This window comes from Cherax quadricarinatus, chromosome 49 (assembly GCF_038502225.1).
Source record: "Cherax quadricarinatus isolate ZL_2023a chromosome 49, ASM3850222v1, whole genome shotgun sequence".
NCBI lineage: Eukaryota > Metazoa > Arthropoda > Malacostraca > Decapoda > Parastacidae > Cherax > Cherax quadricarinatus.
In genome coordinates, this window is record NC_091340.1 from 17,659,343 (window position 1) to 17,679,177 (window position 19,835).

At 41.2% G+C, this 19,835-nt stretch overlaps 1 protein-coding gene across 3 annotated transcripts in view; it reads right to left on the reverse strand.

Annotated features, from left to right (window-relative positions):
* Positions 1-19,835, reverse strand: part of pps (protein partner of snf) — a 593,176-nt gene that overhangs the window by 457,952 nt on the left and 115,389 nt on the right. For all 3 annotated transcript variants that reach the window (XM_070095224.1, XM_070095226.1, XM_070095225.1), the window contains exon 6: positions 1,177-1,598. In XM_070095224.1, coding sequence (XP_069951325.1) covers positions 1,177-1,598 — 422 coding nt within the window. The remainder of the gene's footprint in view (positions 1-1,176; positions 1,599-19,835) is intronic.

Below are 19,835 nucleotides of genomic sequence, written 5' to 3' on the forward strand. Positions count from 1 at the left end.
CATTCATGCGTATATTTTATTAACCAGAAATCCTTCTCCTAGGTAGTAGGTTGGTAGACAGCAACCGCCCAGGGAGGTACTACTGTCCTGCCAATTGAGTGTAAAACGAAAGCCTGTAATTGTTTTACATGATGGTAGGATTGCCGGTGTCCTTTTTTCTGTCTCATGAACATGCAAGGTTTCAGGTATGTCTTGCTACGTCTACTTACACTTAGGTCACACTACACATATATGTACAAGCATATATCTTCACACCCCTCTGGGTTTTCTTCTATTTTCTTTCTAGTTCTTATTCTTGTTTATTTCCTCTTATCTCCATGAGGAAGTGGAACAGAATTCTTCCTCCGTAAGCCATGTGTGTTGTAAGAGGCGACTAAAATGCCGGGAGCAAGGGGCTAGTAACCTCTTCTGTATATATTACTAAACGTAAAAGGAGAAACTTTCGTTTTTCCTTTTGGGCCACCCTGCCTCGGTGGGCCACCCCGCCTCGGTGGGCCACCCCGCCTCGGTGGGATACGGCCGGTGTGTTGAAAGAAAGAAATAGTTCTATTTTAGTGTGATTATGAATTCAAAATGGAAGACAATGTAATATAGGAAAAGCCTGGGGATGTGATTAATGAACAGAGAAAATATTTTAGTGCCAAGAATGTCTACATTGTTTTTTCTGCACTTTACTTTTAAATTGGTATTATTTTAATTTTGTGTAAAACTGGCAAAATTACTGACTCCTGTGCACTTTTTAGGGTAGTTGTAATATTTGAATGGGCAGTTTCTTATGCTCAACTTATATAACAGAAGCAATACTAGCAAAATAACCAAAAATTTGGTCCATTAAAGCAATGGAATCAACTTAAAATAGGACTCAAAATGAATAGAATTGCCAATGCATAAACAGCACCCAGATAGCTATATTTGTGCCTGCATAATTCTGTAATTTTTCCATCAGATTTCATAATCTCTGTCATTATCTTAGGAAAAAGATTCTCTGCCATTTCAGAGGATTTTTGTTTTTAAAGGAGCAATATTAATTTTGGGGGCTGGACATTGAAAAGGTTAAAAAAAAAAAAAAAAAAAAAAAAAAAAAAAAAAATAATTATGGTGACAAAAAAAAAAAAAAAAAAAAAAAATATGGATCACAAAATACATAGCAAATTATGCAAAAACAATATATCTTACCTCATTTCCTACATCTGCAGTGCTTTTTTGAGGCGACAGAGGTATTAGCCGTGAGACATCCACCTTCTTCCCGTCGAGTGATTTTACTGGTGTGATATGAATCTGTCGCTGAATATTTGATCTCCTGGTCACTGGCTGCCTAGTGTGTTGCACATCTACCTCTTTGTCTCTATCAACAATTTTCTTTGGCACTGTCTCATCATCAACTGTTATGCATCTATTCCCTCTTTGGCTCACCGTTTTGGAAAATGACTCAACCAATACATCTGGTAACTCATCTTCTGTAGAAAAATTCTCAGGCACATGAGTTGGTGTTAAGTCAATTAAATTTTTACTTGGTGGCACAAAACCCTTCATAGCACGCTCTGCTTTTTTACATTTAGGACAAACCCATTCTTGCCCATCTTCCTCCATCTGTTGACCTGGAAACAATTTGAAAATATTAGAAGTATTTATAAATTTCTAAAACACTGTACATTAGAAAAAACTTTAATACTGATCACTTAAAATGAGGACTAATACAGCAGTATACTGAACGTACACAAAAAAGTTCCTGGACAGTCTCTCTGGGGCAGACATAATATCAGGCAACTCAGATGTAATATAGAGAGGAATAAAGTCTATTTTCAAGACTGAATTAACGCAGCTTGTAACACAATGGTGACTGGCTGACAGATTTAAATGCGGGTACTTTCTGTGTCCCACTGAGGCAGGGTGACCCAAAAAGAAAATCCCCAAAAAGAAAATACTTTCATCACCATTCAACACTTTCACCTCACACACATAATCACTGTCTTTCCAGAGGCACTTATATACAACAGTTCAGAGGTCCCTCCAAACTATCAATATTCCAAACCCCTCCTTTAACCCTTTGGGGGTTTCGAACGTACTAGTATGGCTTACGCACAGGGGTTTTTGACGTACTAGTACACATAAATTCTAGCGCCGTCAAATCTCATGGGAAAAGGCTGGTAGGCCTAGATGTGAGAGAATGGATCTGTGTGGTGGGAGTGCGCGGTAGAAAAAAATCTGGGACCCAGTGGTGCATTGTGGGAACGCCATCTTAGTAAACAATGTCCACCATGCCTCGCGGTAAGAAGTTCCTCACTCCTCGGCAAATTGGGACACTTTTGCTCCCCAGTGACAGTTCTAATAAAGATGGAAGTGACAGTGAAGATGAGTTTCGAGGTTTTGGTGAGGTTTTGATCAAAACTAATGACCATAATATCGGTAATAGTGAGGAAAACCCAGACGACCCTCAGCCTTACACCTCTGGTGCTGGGCCGTCTTGTTCAAGTTCAGTTGTACCAGAATCAAAGAGGAAACTCCTTATTTTTTTTTTTATTATCACACTGGCCGATTCCCACCAAGGCAGGGTGGCCCGAAAAAGAAAAACTTTCACCATCATTCACTCCATCACTGTCTTGCCAGAAGGGTACTTTACACTACAGTTTTTAAACTGAAACATTAACACCCCTCCTTCAGAGTGCAGGCACTGTACTTCCCATCTCCAGGACTCAAGTCCGGCCTGCCGGTTTCCCTGAACCCCTTCATAAATGTTACTTTGCTCACACTCCAACAGCACGTCAAGTATTAAAAACCATTTGTCTCCATTCACTCCTATCAAACACGCTCACGCATGCCTGCTGGAAGTCCAAGCCCCTCGCACACAAAACTTCCTTTACCCCCTCCCTCAACCTTTCCTAGGCCGACCCCTACCCCGCCTTCCTTCCACTACAGACTGATACACTCTTGAAGTCACTCCGTTTCGCTCCATTCTCTCTACATGTCCGAACCACCTCAACAACCCTTCCTCAGCCCTCTGGACAACAGTTTTGGTAATCCCGCACCTCCTCCTAACTTCCAAACTACGAATTCTCTGCATTATATTCACACCACACATTGCCCTCAGACATAACATCTCCACTGCCTCCAGCCTTCTCCTCGCTGCAACATTCATCACCCATGCTTCACATCCATATAAGAGCGTTGGTAAAACTATACTCTCATACATTCCCCTCTTTGCCTCCAAGGACAAAGTTCTTTGTCTCCACAGACTCCTAAGTGCACCACTCACCCCTTTCCCCTCATCAATTCTATGATTCACCTCATCTTTCATAGACCCATCCGCTCCCAAATATCTGAATACATTCACCTCCTCCATACTCCCTCCAATCTGATATCCAATCTTTCATCACCTAATCTTTTTGTTATCCTCATTACCTTACTCTTTCCTGTATTCACTTTCAATTTTCTTCTTTTGCACACCCTACCAAATTCATCCACCAATCTCTGCAACTTCTCTTCAGAATCTCTCAAGAGCACAGTGTCATCAGCAAAGAGCAACTGTGACAACTCCCACTTTATGTGTGATTCTTTATCTTTTAACTCCACGCCTCTTGCCAAGACCCTCGCATTTACTTCTCTTACAACCCCATCTATAAATATATTAAACAACCACGGTGACATCACACATCCTTGTCTAAGGCCTACTTTTACTGGGAAATAATTTCCCTCTTTCCTACATACTCTAACTTGAGCCTCACTATCCTCGTAAAAACTCTTCACTGCTTTCAGTAACCTACCTCCTACACCATACACCTGCAACATCTGCCACATTGCCCCCATATCCACCCTGTCATACGCCTTTTCCAAATCCATAAATGCCACAAAGACCTCTTTAGCCTTATCTAAATACTGTTCACTTATATGTTTCACTGTAAACACCTGGTCCACACATCCCCTACCTTTCCTAAAGCCTCCTTGTTCATCTGCTATCCTATTCTCCGTCTTACTCTTAATTCTTTCAATAACTCTACCATACACTTTACCAGGTATACTCAACAGACTTATCCCCCTATAATTTTTGCACTCTCTTTTGTCCCCTTTGCCTTTATACAAAGGAACTATGCACGCTCTCTGCCAATCCCTAGGTACCTTACCTTCTTCCATACATTTATTAAATAATTGCACCAACCACTCCAAAACTATATCCCCACCTGCTTTTAACATTTCTATCTTTATCCCATCAATCCCGGCTGCCTTACCCCCTTTCATTTTACCTACTGCCTCACGAACTTCCCCCACACTCACAACTGGCTCTTCCTCACTCCTACAAGATGCTATTCCTCCTTGCCCTATACACGAAATCACAGCTTCCCTATCTTCATCAACATTTAACAATTCCTCAAAATATTCCCTCCATCTTCCCAATACCTCTAACTCTCCATTTAATAACTCTCCTCTCCTATTTTTAACTGACAAATCCATTTGTTCTCTAGGCTTCCTTAACTTGTTAATCTCACTCCAAAACTTTTTCTTATTTTCAACAAAATTTGTTGATAACATCTCTCCCACTCTCTCATTTGCTCTCTTTTTACAGTGCTTCACCACTCTCTTAACCTCTCTCTTTTTCTCCATATACTCTTCCCTCCTTGCATCACTTCTACTTTGTAAAAACTTCTCATATGCTAACTTTTTCTCCCTTACTACTCTCTTTACATCATCATTCCACCAATCGCTCCTCTTCCCTCCCGCACCCACTTTCCTGTAACCACAAACTTCTGCTGAACACTCGAACACTACATTTTTAAACCTACCCCATACCTCTTCGACCCCATTGCCTATGCTCTCATTGGCCCATCTATCCTCCAATAGCTGTTTATATCCTACCCTAACTGCCTCCTCTTTTAGTTTATAAACCTTCACCTCTCTCTTCCCTGATGCTTCTATTCTCCTTGTATCCCATCTACCTTTTACTCTCAGTGTATTATTATTATTATTATAATCAAAAAGAAGCGCTAAGCCACAAGGGCTATACAGCTACTCTCAGTGTAGCTACAACTAGAAAGTGATCTGATGTAACTGTGGCCCCTCTATAAACATGTACATCCTGAAGTCTACTCAACAGTCTTTTATCTACCAATACATAATCCAACAAACTACTGTCATTTCGCCCTATTTTCCCAAATCCCAGACTCAGATGTGAGCATTTGTGATGATAGTGATAGTGATTATGAACTACAAGCTCTTCAAACTAGTTCCAGTAGTGATAGTGAAGTGCAATATTCCCCAGTGAAGCGTCAGTATATACGACGATACTGTATATGCGCTCTGGTAGTGTGCCATATGCTATTCCAAGGGAAAGGAGTACATCTCGGAGCACATCCCGTGCCTGTTGAACAGGAACAGACAGTGAAAATGACGATGATAGTGTTGCAACTGGGATGGAAAATGTGCATGGTGGTGGTAGTGGTGGTGCCGGCTGTGAGGCACCAGCAGTGGGCCGTGCTGCCACCCACGCTGCCACCCACGCTGTTGCCTCAGCTGATCTACAACAAAGGCCACCATCCCCCACCCACTCACCACACCAGCCTCCACAACCACAACCTCCACAACTACAACCACCTGTCATTGTCCAGTACCCACCAGCAGACCACACCTGGGATTGGCAGGAAGCTGTCAATTTTGTCCCAAATCCCCACCAGTTTGATGACAGCCAAAGTGGAATACGGCCATCTTGTACACTTGGGAACAATGCCACTGAACTGGAATGTTTTGAGTTATTCTTTGATGAACCCCTGATGGAAAGTATTGTCAAGGAAAGCAACACATACTACGAGTACACCATGGCAAACACAGTACTTTCACCAAAATCACGTCTACACCAGTGGAAGGAGACAACTGTGGCTGAGATGTATCTTTTCTTTGCCACAATAATGCTTATGCCACATGTGTATAAGCACAGAGTGAAATCATACTGGTCAACAGACCGCCTGATTGCAACCCCAGCTTTCAGTGATATAATGCCAGTGAATCGATTTGTGCTACTGTTACGTATGCTTCACTTCTCAGACAAAACCAGGCCTGACAGAAACGACAGGTTATATAAGATTAGGCATGTGTTTGTGTATCTGGAAGAGAAATTCAATATGTATTTTTATCCCTTCAGGAAGCTTGTAATTGATGAATCTTTGATTCTGTTCAAAGGAAGACTCTCTTTCAAGCAGTACATACCAAGCAAGAGGAAACGCTTTGGAACAAAGTTGTTTGTGCTTTGTGACTGTTACAGTGGTCTGGTATTGGATATTACTGTGTACACTGGAAGTTATACATTGCAAAATACCAGGAAGTTATTGGGCATCTCTGGTGATGTGGTTAGAACAATGATAGAACCTATGCTGGCAGGCAGCATAGAGAGAGCCATGAACCCATTCTAAAACCTGCAGCTGTGATTGATTACACCTTTAATATGCGTTCAGTGGACAAATGTGACATGCAGATTGGGTTTGCTGATTGTGCTTGCAAGAGTTATAAGTGGTACATGAAACTCTTTTTCCATCTTCTGGACATTTCCATGCTCAATGCTTATAATATGTATAAGATGAGGACCAGAAACAAATCACAATATGGCGAATTCTGTTTGTCTGTCGTCAGACAAATAGTATTCAAGTACCAAGGAAGAACACCTGCAATAGACCACCCACCAAATTTTCAACAACTTACTTCTCGTTTGAAGCATGATGATCACTTCTTGGTAAAACTGCCTGCTACTGCTTTCAAGAAAAAGGCTCAGAAGAGGTGTTATGTCTGTGCACATACAAGGAAACGCCCACAACAACGCAGAGACACTCATTTTATGTGTGAGGAATGTAAAACACCACTGTGCATGACACCATGTTTCAAAGACTTCCACAGGCTGCAGAACGTCTAGAAACATTCCCTGTGACTGTATATGTGTATATAAAATATAGAAAAATAGTAATAAACAACATTTCATATCGTTTGTTTGTGTAAATATTTACTGCAAACAAAACAATGACAACAGTGTTTATGCCCTTATTGTGTAGTATTGAAAAAGAAATAACTTGCAAAATACTGATCATATTGGTCTCACAGGCCATAAAAGTTACTTGGAAAAAGAAAAATTAAAAAATAATAGAAAATAGTACATAAAACAGTAAATAAAAGAATACCGGGTGACGGCAGTCAGCAATGTTGCCACATTGTGCCCCCTTTTCATCAACTTCACGCCTCCATATCTCGGTAAGTATTGATGGTAAAAATTTTTGTTTATCCTATAATGTTTAGAAAAAAAACTATTTTTTCATAAGAATTTTTTTTTTTTTTTTTTGAAATTTGGCCGACCCTGAGAACAAGTCTCTGAGAGGACTTGTCGACCCCCAAAGGGTTAACCCCTTAACTGTCCAAATGTAGATCTACATTCTCTCGCCCAGCGCTCCGAATATTTTGAAAAATAAAAAAATAATATTTTTTAATGAAGAGAGCATTTTTTACATAAAATAATGTAAAAAAAAAAAATTCTAGAGTCAGTACTTACAGAGATATAAGGCCGCAAAGTCGGAACTTGTCACTCATCTGACGGCAACATGAAGCGCTGCCACTTGCAGATGTGTTGCCGATATACCTCCTTATCTCATTTTTTAATTTGTATAATTTTTATGTTCTGATAATGACAATTTGTAGCAGTTCTTGTGATTTCATAGTTAATCTTTGTTATGATACTAATATTAGGTACTGAAATAGCACTCAAATAGTCACAAACACAGTGACAGGTGAACATTTTTACCTACCTTAGTCACATACTATTGTCTAGAAATATATGCACATAGTATTTATAGGCCCCAGCAATATTTTGGATACACTGGAGTATATAATAATAAGTAATAATAATTTCCCTTGAAGCTTGATGTAAGTGTGTCACTCGTCTTATCTCTTCACTCCACTGCTGACAATGATGAGCGTTGCCTTATCTAATCTTATCTCTCCGCTAATGACAGTGGTGACATTTGATGAGCCTTCACTTTATTTGTTTTCACTCTTACACATAAACATGTCTGTTTGTCTATCTGTCTGCTTCAAAGAGTTGCTCATGAACCATCTGGTATTACACACGATCACTATCTACAAGCACAGTATAGCACTTTGTCTGGATTTTTTGGGTTATCCTAGGAAATTTACACTATGCAGAATTGTATTTACCGTACATATGTGCTCCTGTGAGATAGAGACAGATATAGAGACAGATACAGACAGCCAATCAGCCAGCCACCAGCTAGCCAGCTGGCCAGCCACCCTTCCGAAATTAGAGTCCCACAATAGCCCTTTTGTCAGCATAGATGCTGATCCCCTGTATATGTATATGTTATCTGAGTATCATAGTTAGGACCATCCATATGTTTTACATAGTTGACCCCTTGCTAGGCTCAGTGACTAGCATGTGTGACATCACGTGATGCCGTATGTGAGCGCTGCACTCCCGGCCTCCTCCTTACTCCGCGCTTAGGTCTACGAACAGGCAACACAGGCAGTCTGGGCTCCCCTCTCACACACTGCTAATATAAGTGTTACCATCCAACAAGTGTGTTTAACTCCAATCATCACATCTCCACGAACCCTCCCAACAAATGATGCCAGAAGTGAGCGTGTAAATTTGATATTTACGCAGATGTATGGAGATAACTTCTGTCAGCTGACGACAGACATTGTGTCAACCGCGTGCTAGCCTAGCAGCCAGCTACCCCGAGCAAGCGTCCACCAGCCTGTTTGCTTCCTGCTTACTGGTCAGTCTTTGTATATTAGTATTTTATTTGCTTATTTGCATTACTTCCGAGGGGTTGACCCGAGTTTGCAAATTAAGCCAAGCCGCCAAGCTAGTCTGTGGGGGGGGGGGGGGGGAGTCAAGTCCTACACCATCCAGACTGTCTTAAGTATCAGCCTTGCCTGCTAGCCAGCTTTCCACCCCTGCTGTGCTCATTGTTATAAGTTCTCAAGCCAGTCTGTGTGACGGGTTAAGCCAAGCAAGCCATCCAACTAACCCAGGTGACTAACTCATTACTCAAGCAAGCCACATGAGTTCCAGTCTTCACCATCACTTGTGCTTCCAGTTCTAGCCATTCTGAGTGCTGTACCATCCCTGTAGTGTTGTGGTATTTTGTGGGTTTTTAAGCCAGCCTGGCTTAGAATATTTTCGTGCCTAGTGTGGGTGTCCCCAGAGCACGTGGGTTATGCCGCTTATCCCGTAGGCCCAGCCACACCACGCAGTGTCCCAGCGCACTGCCTCAACCACTCAACAACCTTCCACCACCACCACCACTGTGTTTTTGTACCCTTATGTCGGGTCCTAGCACCTTAATTTACGGACCACATAGGGGGTCGAGACTCAAGATTGTTCCTTCGTCCCTGTGCGCCAACGTAAAAGCCTCTTGTGTGAGTTCATCGTCGATTTAAGAACAAATTCTTCGAGACGTCAACGTGTTGAGAGTAGTAGAGAACGCCGACAGCCACGAGACTCCACTACCCTCACTCATTCTTCACTAACGTCGCTCCAGTGATAATAAGCTTTTTACACATACATTTGTGTGTGTTGAGACATTTCTTTTTCAGTGATTTCTTAGTAACATCAGTGACTCTTGATTAGACTGTGCTCATTATATCCTGTTTGCAATACTTTTTTTTTCTTCTTTCTTCAGTGTTTAAATTTTTGTGCTTTATTTTTGTCTGTTGTGTTGTGTTCATTTTTTTTTTATATATGTGAACTAAGTGCAGTGGACCCCCGCCTTACGATATAATTTCATTCCAGAAGTATGTTCAGGTGCCGTTACCGAACGAATTTGTTCCCATAAGGAATATTGTGAATTAGATTAGTCCGTTTCAGACCCCCAAAAATAGACGTACAAAAGCACTTACATAAATACACTTACATAATTGGCCGCATTGGAAGCTGAAGTGTTGACACTTCACAATTATCTTGTGTTCACAGTACTGTGTTCCTTGCCCAGTAAGTTATGAAGTAAAATAATTCAGTAACTGTTACCTTATATTCTGCATCACAACTCAGTGGTGTCTCAGTTATTTTTTTTCTCCCAGCATTTGTGTATTCTTGCTGATTTTTTTTTATTAATTCATTTCCCCTTTTACTGTGTGTTGAACACTCTTTTGTGCTCATCCACAGACAATAGTGCCATTATTTTGTTTGAAGCAAGACATTTCCAACTTTTGTCAACACAAGACCTTTTTGCAAGAAAATTATCATAGTATTATGCATATATTGCTGTGTTGTGTTCTGCATTATTGTAAGTGTTAACCTTTCTCTGTTTTGTGTTTTATGTCCTCTATTATTTTTCATATTTCATTGAACAAATTCACTCTAAGTGCAATTTTTATTTTTTTTTAAAGTAAAGCATTCTTTTACTTGTTCAGTAAGTATTTGCTTAAGCTGCAGTTAACTCTTTGGGGGTCGACAGGTCCTCTCAGAGACTTGTTCTCAGGGTCGGCCAAATTTAGAAAAAAAAAAAAAAAATTTTTTCTTATGAAAAGATAGAGAATCTTTTCCCGATCATAATGGCACCAAAAGTATGAAATCTGGTGGAAAACTTACTGAATTATGCTCTCGCGAAGTTAGCGGTCTCGACAATGTTTATGCATCGGCGATTATGCCCACTTCGAGCCCTATTTTCAGCCAATACCAGTGTACTAGTTGACAAAAATCATAACTATTTAGCTAGAAAGCCATTTTTTCTACCGAATGAGTACAAGAAACCATCCAATTACCGATTTCAACTATCCAATAAATTGGTCAGAATTTAGCAATTTTGCCAATTTCACACAAATTTCAAAAGATGCCAATTTCTGAATAGGGTCCAGAATAAACAAGAAAGACATTCCTGGCACTAAAATAACACGTTCTCTGTTCGTTAGTCACATCCCCAGGCTCCTCTTATATTTCTTTGGCTTTCCACTTTGAATTTTTATTCTTACAAAAAAAAATAAGATTTACTGTTATGCAGACTACTGCATTAGTGTAGAAATAGTATAAATAATATCAGCGCACTTGTGAAGGAATATTAGACTCACCAGTTGATGTGTATTGGATGCTTCGCATGATTTGTTTACTTTTGAACTTTGGTAAAAATCGAACATTTCTGCTACTTTGAGCTCAATTTCAAGGTACTTTTCATTGTAAAACCAGTCAAAATCATCTCAATTTCTGTAATATGTCTTCCATTCTATAGAATGAGACCAGGAAGACTAGAATACAACAATAAATACCATACGAAAATACACTGCAAATTCGCTGTTGTAATACAAAAACACGGTCAAAGTTTTTTTTTTCTCATTACGCACTGTGTGCTGCAGGATTTTTTTTTATACTGCGCACATTGACCACATAGACCCATTCTTTCATATGTAGGCCTACCAGCTTTCTCTCACTAGATTTGAGGGCGCTTGAATTTAGGCGTACTAGTACGTCCAAAACCCTGGGTCGTAAGACGTACTAGTACGTCCAAAACCCCCAAAGGGTTAAGAGTTAAAGTGTTCAATCAGTTCATTCCTTGATAATTTTTTTATTGTTTTTGTAAACTGCATTTTCTTGTGTGTGCAATTTTTTATTACTGCAGTATTGACTCATTCTGAAATGACTCTTGTGCAAGTATTGTGCTGCCATTAATTTTTTTCTTTCAGATTTTTTTTTAAATAGTTTTGTGTTGTGCAGTACTTTTTTATTAGTAATTGTTATTTACATTAATGCTACAGTTTTTTTTCAGTGCAATATTCTGTGATTTCAGTTTTACATTTCTTGTTTTTTGTGCATATTTTATTCTTTGTGTCACTTTATTTTTAATTTTTTTAGAGAATTGCTTTCCCAGTCCATTTTAATTTTGCACAAGATTTATTGATTCCATTTTATTATTTTTGAGTGATTTATCATTTATTGTTGAATTTCTTTATTGAATTAAGAGTAAAGACAACTCACTGTGCCATTAATTCAAATTAAAGTAAATTTGAGTAAATTTGATTTGAGTAAAGTACAATTTCTCTTGATTATCAAAGTGTTGCTTATCAAGTTGAATGTTTTATGTGAGTTTTCCTTGCTCTACGTTGTGACTTTTATTTTTTTCTTTACTTATGCAGAATAGTTAAGCATTTTCTCTCATTTAAGCTTACTGTGTCATACATTCTCTCTATTATTCTTGCTTTTATGTCCTTAAGTAACTTCCCTGAGAAGATGTCCCAGTCACTTTTGAATGCTCACTTAGTGTATCATGCCAGTCAAAGTAAATGTGAATCAGTCGACAGTCCCAGTATCCCTTTACTGACTGAAAGACAATACCTAGCTCTTAGAAAATGTGTTTGTTCTCACAGCTTGTATCCGAGATTTGTTAAAGTGCTGCGAAATGTGAAGTTCAGATTAAGTCCCTACAGATCCGTGCATTACTTATTAACATAGCCAAGCAGTCAGACACTAGTAATACTGTCACTCCTGTCTGGAATCCAGCCACAATATCGTGCATGCAGGATAGTGTACAGTTACCTTGGGTTTCAGAGGAACCTCAGACAACCCTGGGTGCTGAGACTACTATCCCTGCGATGGCGACTTGTTCAAGTAGTCGTTCCTTCCAGGGGACACTTTGTGAAGAACATTACTTGCAATGAGTTATGCCATCTCTTGCTGATGTCACAAGCTGTTGCAGTAAGACGTTTCTGTGGCTAGTGTACTCACTTGAGTGTTGTTGCTATTCCTTGTGTTCCAGATGATGATACTATCCTCGTTGACAGTAATTCGTGCAATGTAAAAGTTGTTTCTCGAGTAATCTTCACATGTTGTTAACGTTTGTAAGTGCAGTCTCTTTATAGCTGATACCTCATGTCGCTGTGTGCGACTCAAAATGAATACCAGTATTGTCGACCATGTTCATTTCTTTCCCTCTGTGCTTGCAGTGAGAGACAGTAGTTCCGTTCTCCCTTGCTCATATTGCATGTTACAGCGTTACTTTTTTCTACCGGGGAGTCTCATCCACTCCACATTATGCGTTGTATGGTGTAGACAAGCGTTTGCCTTATGAGTTGTTATATTCTGCACCGAAGCCCAATTACAACCCCGATGATTTCATAGCAACTTGTACCAGCTTAGCTCAAAGTGTTTTTAGAAGAATCCGTGAGACACTTTGCAAGTCAACAGCAGAATTTACAAGAGTAACTAACAGCCATGCTAAGCCGACCAAAGTTAAAGTGGGTTCGAGAGTAATGCTGACTAACTTCAACAAAACATCTGCAGTGCCTAAGCTCAATCAAAAGTTTGTTGGCCCTAATCGAGTAGTTGAACATATCAATGGCAATAAGTACAGTATAAGGTTAGAGAAATTAGTACGGGTCAGTATAAAGAATCGCATTTAGATCATATGAAGTTTGTATGCTATGTTGAGGATGATATTTCTACCCAGACTAATGTGACAGACGTTGACAATCCCCCTGACTCTGTACCCTCTATCTTTAATGCTCAGTCAGACGCTCAACCCGAATGTTGTTATTCCTTGTGTACACGACAAATAATGAGACACCCCCAAGTATCTTTTGTAAATACTTGTTCAGATCTCCCTCAGTCAAGGCATGTGTTAGCCATTGCAAAGGAATTCGATCCTCCCAAAGACGATAACCATTCTGCATATGTAAATCTTACCCTCGCAGAGTTGGGTTTAAATGTGCATAGCCTGTATAATTAGATGTTCAAGTTGAATGAAGTTGTCAACTGTGTGTTTTGTTATTAGCTGATCAGTTTTCAGAATTTTTTTTTTTTTGTGTTCACGTTCCCTCCAAATTCTGAGAATTTAGCAGTAATGATCTGTGTGCGCCAGATCTGTCTTTGCTGTTAATTACTTTCACCTTAGTAAATATATATATTCTTCCTCAGAATCCGTGAAGTGCATGAATACAGATCGATCGATCAATCCCATCCTTTATTATACAGTGGACCCCCGGTTAACGATATTTTTTCACTCCAGAAGTATGTTCAGGTGCCAGTACTGACCGAATTTGTTCCCATAAGAAATATTGTGAAGTAGATTAGTCCATTTCAGACCCCCAAACATACACATACAAACGCACTTACATAAATACACTTACATAATTGGTCACATTCGGAGGTAATCATTATGCGGGGGTCCACTGTACTATGATTTGTTCTTATAATTCGTAATGTATTATGATACCACCCATTACGATACCATCCATTAGTTCAAAGTTACATATGTCTTTGCTATTGTATAGAATCAGCCCAGAGCTACCTGCCTGTGAGAGAGAGACAGAGATAGATACAGACAGACGGAGATAGAGACAGTCAATCAGCTAGCCAGCCAGCCAGCCAAAATTACAGTTCCAGACTGTTTCTTTTTACTTGGGGTGTAGGTTATAGGACATTCTGGCACGATATCACTTTCCTCTTAAAAGGGGAGTGTTAATACATGACATGACATCAGTGAATCCTTGGTGTTTGTCATGCTGTTTGCTCTGGCTGGCACTCAATTGAACTGGTGCTCCCAGAAGGTACTAAATGGTCTCAGATATTTTTAATACAGTGCACACCGAGGGTTAAGACATATTTTATACTGACCAGGCATCCTAGGTCAATCGTGTCAAATTTGGAGGCAGGAAAAATAAAAAGTAGATCTATGTTTGGACAGTTAAGGGATTAAAGTGCAGGCATTCTACTTCCCATTTCCAGGACTCAAGTCCAGCTAACCAGTTTCCCTAAATCCCTTCACTAAATATTACCCTGTTCAAACTCCAACAGCTTGTCAGATCCCAAAAATCATTTGTCTCCATCCACTCCTATCTAATATGCTCACACATGCTTGCTGAAAGTCCAAGCCCCTCGCACACAAAACCTCCTTTACCCCCTACCTCCAACCTTTTCGAAGACGACCCCTACCCCTCCTTCCTTCCCCTACAGATTTATACGCTCTCCAAGTCATTCTACTTTGATCTATTCCTCTCCAAATGACCAAACCACTTCAACAACCCCTCTTCAGCCCTCTGACTAATACTTTTAGTAACCACACCTCCTCCTAATTTCCACACTCCGAGTTCTCTGCATAATATTTACACCACACATTGGGTATCTTTAGTGAGGAAACATTTCGCCACACAGTGGCTTCATCAGTCCATACAAAGGAGAATCATGAAGAACAGGAGGAGTTTGAGGTAATCAGTTCCTCAGCCTTGAGTCGATGTAATCAGTCCATCCATCTTGAAAAGAATACCAGAGAGTTGCACGTATGTCTAATTTATCAACCACACCACACATTGCCCTAAGACAGGATATCTCCACTGCCTCCAGCTGTCTCCTCGCTGCAGCATTTACAACGCAAGCTTCACACCCACATAAGAGTGTTGGTACCACTATACATGTACATTCTTACATTCCCTTCTTTACCTCCATAGATAACATTTTTTGTCTCCACAGATACCTCAATGCATCACTCACCTTTTTTCCTTCATCAATTCTATGGTTAATGCTTTGACTGTTTTGGTCGTACATATACAGTGGACCCTCGCCTACGCATCGCATAATGTTAAATCCGTCTAGCGATATATTTTAAAGCAAAAATTTTGCTTCGCATAGCGCTAAAAAACTTGCTCAACGTGATTCGTTCGAGACGCGTCCACGTGCAGCCTGAGCCCGCCTCACTTGTTCCGTGGGTGCCAGTGTTTACAAGCCAGCCACAGCGGTCGCTTCCAAGCCTACAATCGGAACATTTCATATTATCACAGCCTTTTTAGTGATTGCACCTGCAAAATAAGTCACCATGGGCCCCAAGAAAGCTTCTAGTGCCAACCCTACAGCAAAAAGAGTGAGAATTACTGTGGATATGAAGAAAGAGATCATTGCTAAGTATGAAAGTGGAGTGCGTGTCTCCGAGCTGGCCAGATTGTGCACAAAACCCCAATCAACCATCGCTACTATTGTGGCCAAGAAAACGGCAATCAAGGAAGCTGTTCTTGCCAAAGGTGCACCTTTGTTTTCGAAACAGAGATCGCAAGTGATAGAAGATGTTGAGAGACTGTTATTGGTGTGGATATACGAAAAACAGATAGCAGGAGATAGCATCTCTCAAGCGATCATATGTAAAAAGGCTAGGAAGTTGCATGACAATTTAATTAGAAAAATGCCTGCAACTAGTGATGATGTGAGTGAATTTAAAGCTAGCAAAGGTTGGTTTGAGAGATTTAAGAATCGAAGTGGCATACATAGTGATAAGGCATGGTGAGGCTGCCAGTTCGGACCACAAAGCAGCTGAAAAATATGTGCAGGAATTCAAGGAGTACATAGACAGTGAAGGACTGAAACCTGAACAAGTGTTTAATTGTGACGAAACAGGACTGTTTTGGAAGAAAATGCCAAACAGGACCTACATTACTCAGGAGGAAAAGGCACTCCCAGGACATAAGCCTATGAAAGACAGGCTTACTCTGTTGATGTGTGCCAATGCTAGTGGTGATTGCAAAGTGAAGCCTTTATTGGTGTATCACTCTGAAACTCCCAGTGTGTTCAGGAAAAACAATGTCCTCAAGGCTAATTTGTGTGTGCTGTGGAGGGCAAACAGTAAGGCATGGGTCACTAGGGACTTTTTCTATGACTGGTTACATCATGCATTTGCCCCCACTGTGAAAAATTATCTAACTGAAAAGAAATTAGACCTTAAGTGCCTCCTGGTATTAGACAATGCTCCTGGTCATCCTTCAAACGTGGCAGAGCGACTTTCTGCAGAAATAAGCTTCATTAAGGTCAAGTTTTTGCCTTCTAATATCACTCCTCTCCTGCAGCCCATGGACCAGCAGGTCATTTCCAACTTCAAGAAACTGTACACAAAAGTTATGTTTGAAAGGTGCTTTGTAGTGACCTCAGAAACTCAATTGACTCTAAGAGAGTTTTGGAGAGATCACTTTAGCATCCTCAATTGTGTAAACATTATAGGTAAGGCTTGGGAGGAAGTGACTAAGAGGACCTTGAACTCTGCTTGGAAGAAACTGTGGCCAGAATGTGTAGACAAAAGGGATTTTGAAGGGTTTGAGGCTAACCCTGGGAATCCTATGCCAGTTGAGGAATCCATTGTGGCATTGGGGAAGTCCTTGGGGTTAGAGGTTAGTGGGGAGGATGTGGAAGAGTTGGTGGAGGAGGACAATGAAGAACTAACCACTGATGAGCTGCTAGATCATCTTCAACAGCAACAGGCCACACGTGAGGAAACTGCTTCAGAGGAGGGGATAGAGAAATTGAGGAAGTTGCCTACTTCAAAGATTAAAGAAATGTGTGCAATGTGGCTTAAAGTGCAAACCTTTTTTGATGAAAATCACCCTCACACAGCTATTGCAAGCCGTGCTGGTGACTATTACACTGACAATGTTGTGAAACACTTTAGGAATGTCATAAAGGAATGGGAGGTACAGGCCTCTATGGACAGATATGTTGTGCGACAGAGGTCCAGTGACTCTCAAGCTGGTCCTAGTGGCATTAAAAGAAGAAGGGAAGTAACCCCGGAAAAGGACTTGCCACCTCAAGTCCTAATGGAAGGGGATTCCCCTTCTAAATACTAACACCATCAACACTCTCCCCTGTAGATGAATGGTTCAGAGAACCGACATGTTGATAAATTAGACACATGTGCAACTCTTGGGTATCTTTATTGAGGAAACGTTTCGCCACACAGTGGCTTCATCAGTCCATACGTAGGAGAAACTTGAAGAACAGGAGGAGAATGAGGTAATCAGTCCCTCAACCTTGAGTCGATGTGTTCAGTCCATCAATCTTGAATAGAATACGGCATATGAGTGGAGAAGCAGCTTATAAACCGTATGGCAGGAGAGGTGCAGCAGTCATAGGTGGTGTCACATTTGTTCAATGTGGAAGTAGGTCGTGCCCAAGAATTAGGCAAGCGAAGAATTCCTAAGTATTAAGATCCCAAGAAGTTACAGTGTCTGACAGGTTTGTAGATGAATGGTTCAGAGATTGTAGATGAATGGTTCAAGATTGATGGACTGAACACATCGACTCAAGGTTGAGGGACTGATTACCTCATTCTCCTCCTGTTCTTCAAGTTTCTCCTACGTATGGACTGATGAAGCCACTGTGTGGCAAAACGTTTCCTCAATAAAGATACCCAAGAGTTGCACATGTGTCTAATTTATCAACACTCTCCCCTCCTCCCATCCCATCAATCATCACCAGATCTTCAATAAAGGTAAGTGTCATGTAACTGTGTATGTCTTCTTCAGTTTGTGTGTATTAAAATTAATATTCCATGTGGTAAAAATTTTTTTTTGTTCATGCTTTGGGGTGTCAGGAATGGATTAATTTGATTTCCATTATTTCTTATGGGGAAAATTAATTCACCTAACGATTATTTCGTCTAACGTTGAGCTCTCAGGAACGGATTAATAGTGTTAGGCGAGGGTCCACTGTACATCTTACGAGCCACCGTGTTTGACGTATTAATACACACAAATTCTAGTGGCCACAAATCAAGCGGAAGAAAGCTGGTAGGCCTACATGTGAGAGACTGGTCTGCATGGTGGGCGTGCGTCCTGTGAAAAAAATCAGGGACTCAGTGGTGCATTGTGGGAACACCATCTTGGTAGTCCTTGTTCACCATGCCTCACAGTAAGAAGTACCTCATTCCTCGGCGGGCTGGAGGTCTTTTGTTCCCAAGTGAAAGCTCTAACAGCGATGGAAGTGCCAGTGAAAGTGAATTTCACGGCTTTGGAAACGGTGTGACCAAAAGCAGTGCCCAGGATAATGTAATTAGTGATGAAAATCCAGATGACCCACAACCTTCCACCTCTGGTGATGGGCCGTCTCATTCACGTTCACCTGTACCTGGAGTTTACCTGGAGAGAGTTCCGGGGGTCAACGCCCCTGCGGCCCGGTCTGTGACCAGGCCTCCTGGTGGATCAGAGCCTGATCAACCAGGCTGTTGCTGCTGGCTGCACGCAAACCAACGTACGAGCCACAGCCCGGCTAGTCAGGAACCGACTTTAGGTGTTTGTCCAGTGCCAGCTTGAAGACTGCCAGGGGTTTACCTGGAGAGAGTTTCGAGGGTCAACGCCCCCGCGGCCCGGTCTGTGACCAGGCCTCCTGGTGGATCAGCGCCTGATCAACCAGGCTGTTGCTGCTGGCTGCACGCAAACCAACGTACGAGCCACAGCCCGGCTGATCAGGAACTGACTTTAGGTGCTTGTCCAGTGCCAGCTTGAAGACTGCCAGGGGTCTGTTGGTAATCCCCCTTATGTGTGCTGGGAGGCAGTTGAACAGTCTCGGGCCCCTGACACTTATTGTATGGTCTCTTAACGTGCTAGTGACACCCCTGCTTTTCATTGGGGGGATGGTGCATCGTCTGCCAAGTCTTTTGCTTTCGTAGTGAGTGATTTTCGTGTGCAAGTTCGGTACTAGTCCCTCTAGGATTTTCCAGGTGTATATAATCATGTATCTCTCCCTCCTGTGTTCCAGGGAATACAGGTTTAGAAACCTCAAGCGCTCCCAGTAATTGAGGTGTTTTATCTCCGTTATGCGCGCCGTGAAGGTTCTCTGTACATTTTCTAGGTCGGCAATTTCACCTGCCTTGAAAGGTGCTGTTAGAGTGCAGCAATATTCCAGCCTAGATAGAACAAGTGACCTGAAGAGTGTCATCATGGGCTTGGCCTCCCTAGTTTTGAAGGTTCTCATTATCCATCCTGTCATTTTTCTAGCAGATGCGATTGATACAATGTTATGGTCCTTGAAGGTGAGATCCTCCGACATAATCACTCCCAGGTCTTTGACGTTGGTGTTTCGCTCTATTTTGTGGCCAGAATTTGTTTTGTAC